The sequence below is a fragment of the Papaver somniferum genome, unplaced genomic scaffold (genome assembly GCF_003573695.1).
Source record: "Papaver somniferum cultivar HN1 unplaced genomic scaffold, ASM357369v1 unplaced-scaffold_21, whole genome shotgun sequence".
NCBI classification, from domain to species: Eukaryota; Viridiplantae; Streptophyta; class Magnoliopsida; order Ranunculales; family Papaveraceae; genus Papaver; species Papaver somniferum.
The window spans coordinates 14305001-14307606 of record NW_020631041.1 but is presented as its reverse complement, the minus strand read 5'-3'; the positions used below and the strand labels follow the sequence as shown (position 1 = coordinate 14307606).

Genomic DNA, 2606 nt, shown 5'->3' with positions numbered 1-2606 from the left:
AACTTCCAACTACGACCATAGGTACTTGGCCTAAGTTACATTATACATTAATACATACAGCTTTGAGGCCTCTGAAATTTCAGACAAATAACCTTTCCATATTGTTTAATTTGTACTCCAAATGCATGCAAAAGTTAGCCTTTGTATGAAAAAATTGTTACCAAGTCTTTAGCGAATTTAGAAATTGGATAATGTTTTGGAGTACACCCGCTTGCAAGGAGATAGTTGTCGAGGTTTACTAAACAACGGATCTTGGACTACTCATACTCGGGTGGTACTATTCTCAACACACCCACTCACGTTTAGTCTCTTTGGATCTAACACTGAACTCAAGAAATGGATTTGCAACAAGAAATGAAAAACTGTTATATTTTGCAGCAAAAACTACAAAAAAACTGTAAATAAGATTGTGAATCTTAGAGGTTTTCAATGGTTTACTAACAGTGATGATTACTCAACATACTTGCTTATTACGTTGATAAAATTAGCAGAAACCCATAACTGAAGACCTTGAAAACTAACCAATTAAGTATTATTTAGTGGACTACTTATGAGTACTTATCAGAGAATTATCAATTTTGCTTCAATGATAAAGGTTAGAGCTGAGGGTTGGGGTGATAAGAACTTCCAGTGGGGTGCCTTTAACATTATTTAATCCTGAACTCTCAGTCATATCTATGGGTGCGTCTGATGGCGTCCTAAATTTGAACCCATGTATCAAACGAGCCAGAGTTAAGTGCACTATTTGCAGTGAGAACGAGCTTGCCGGACAAATTCTTCTGCCAGATCCGAACGGCATCAGCTTGAAATCTTGAGGTCCTACACCTGTATTCAAGTGCTCACCTGTCAGAAATCTCTCCGGCCTGAATTCTTCCGGGTCTGACCACACCTGTGGATCACGTTGAATCTTCCAAATATTGACGATTAAACGGGTTCCTGTAGTAATGTGGTAGCCAGCGATAGTACAATCTGCCATGGATTCGCGAGGAGCTGATAGTGGACCTGGTGGGTATAGTCTCATAGTTTCCTTGATAATGGCTTGTAGATACATGAGGTTCTTTATATCCAACTCTTGCACTTGCCGTTCCCTGCCTACGTACATATTTAACTCAGCTTCGGCTTTTTCCAATATGTGTGGATGATTCATTAGTAAGCTTAGAGCCCACAATAAACTCACCATGACTGTGTCCGTTCCTCCCAGGATTAGAGTCTGCGTGCGTCCAAATTAAATTTTACAAGATTAATTTGTTGTGAGTACATTAGTATAATACGAACAAATGAGAAATATAGTTAGGTACGTACCAAGCACGTCGACTTGATGATCGTATCAACATCGACAGAATCAGATATTTTTGCGTGAACGTCATTATTGTCAAGTATGGAGAGCATCACATCCATGAAGTCTTGCTCGCCTGCATCCTTGTCGTACCCTTCTTTAGATGGCAATGACGACATCTTGTTTTTCGTTTTATGTTCTTCCAGCCATCCTTGTAGCAATACATCAAGTTCTCTTCCAGTTTTTTTCATGTCTCTCTCAAACCCTCCCAAGTCTAACCACCTGAGACAAGGTAAGCCGTCGGATGGCACAAACCGAGCCAACCTAAAAAATTCTCTCACAGCCTTTTGACACCTCCTAGCTCGATCCACTTCATCATCACTGGAACAACAACTGCCCAGGTACCGTTTCCCGACGATAAGTTTCAAAGATATGTTTAGCGTCATATTGAAAAACCACTGCTTCATATCCACTATAGAATTCACATTCAAACACACGTTATTATATAGTTCTTCAATGGATGTTTTGATCTCGGAGTCCCAGACATGATTTAGAAATTCTATCTTAGAGTGTGAGAGAAACTCATGGTTTACTATCTTCCGCAGTTCCTGCCAATAAGGTCCGTAAGGTGCGAAACCAAAGACTAAATTGTTGTAACCCATGTACTTTAAAGCAGCTGAAACTGGACGAGACATGAAAACTTTATCATTAGTAGTAAAACACTCTTTGGCTACCTCCCAACTACTAATAACAAGTGCCCTACGCAGACCGAGTCGGATGGTAAAGGCTGCACCATACTTGTCAGCCATGTCTCCCAAACTTCTGAAGAGTAGCTGGTCTTTTCCACCCAGCAAATGAAGATGACCGATTACAGGCCATGAACCAGCTAGCTCCGGTGGCGCTATTGATCTCGACGACTTCTTATTTCTTGAGATGTATTGCATTATATGGTAGAATGAAGAAAAAGATAAGACCACTGCTATTGTAACCAATAATGTAGTAGGTGTTGAAAACTGGAAAGGAACAAAATCCATAGCTGCTAGCATATCCCAAGGTAGCGACTCTAGCCTCTTGAGTTTATAGAGCTAGTGTTCCAAGATTATGTTCGACATCGTGCACGGTGGAACTATCTATCAGAGATTAATTAGTGTTTAAAGTTTTTTAGTCCCCACAACTTAGTGGTGGTTGATAGAAGTATGATACAGTTAGCCGTAAGATCATCAGGATTCACAAGTTAAAAATAGAATTGTTTTCTATTCTTTTAGTTATTGTTGCTAATAATATCTTTTTTGTTTAAAAATGGATCTCTCTGCCCATTATGTAAAGTATG

General features: G+C 39.5%; 1 protein-coding gene across 1 annotated transcript; it reads right to left on the bottom strand.

The window, feature by feature from the left end:
• Window positions 1-583: 583 nt before the first annotated feature.
• LOC113339646 (cytochrome P450 82C4-like) lies at window positions 584-2366 on the bottom strand. Its single transcript, XM_026584885.1, has 2 exons — window positions 1303-2366; window positions 584-1210 (listed from the first exon to the last, which is right to left on the bottom strand). Exons 1-2 carry the CDS (start codon window positions 2320-2322, stop codon window positions 584-586), a joined length of 1647 nt encoding a protein of 548 aa, XP_026440670.1. The 5' UTR covers window positions 2323-2366.
• Between the last annotated feature and the right edge of the window lie 240 nt (window positions 2367-2606).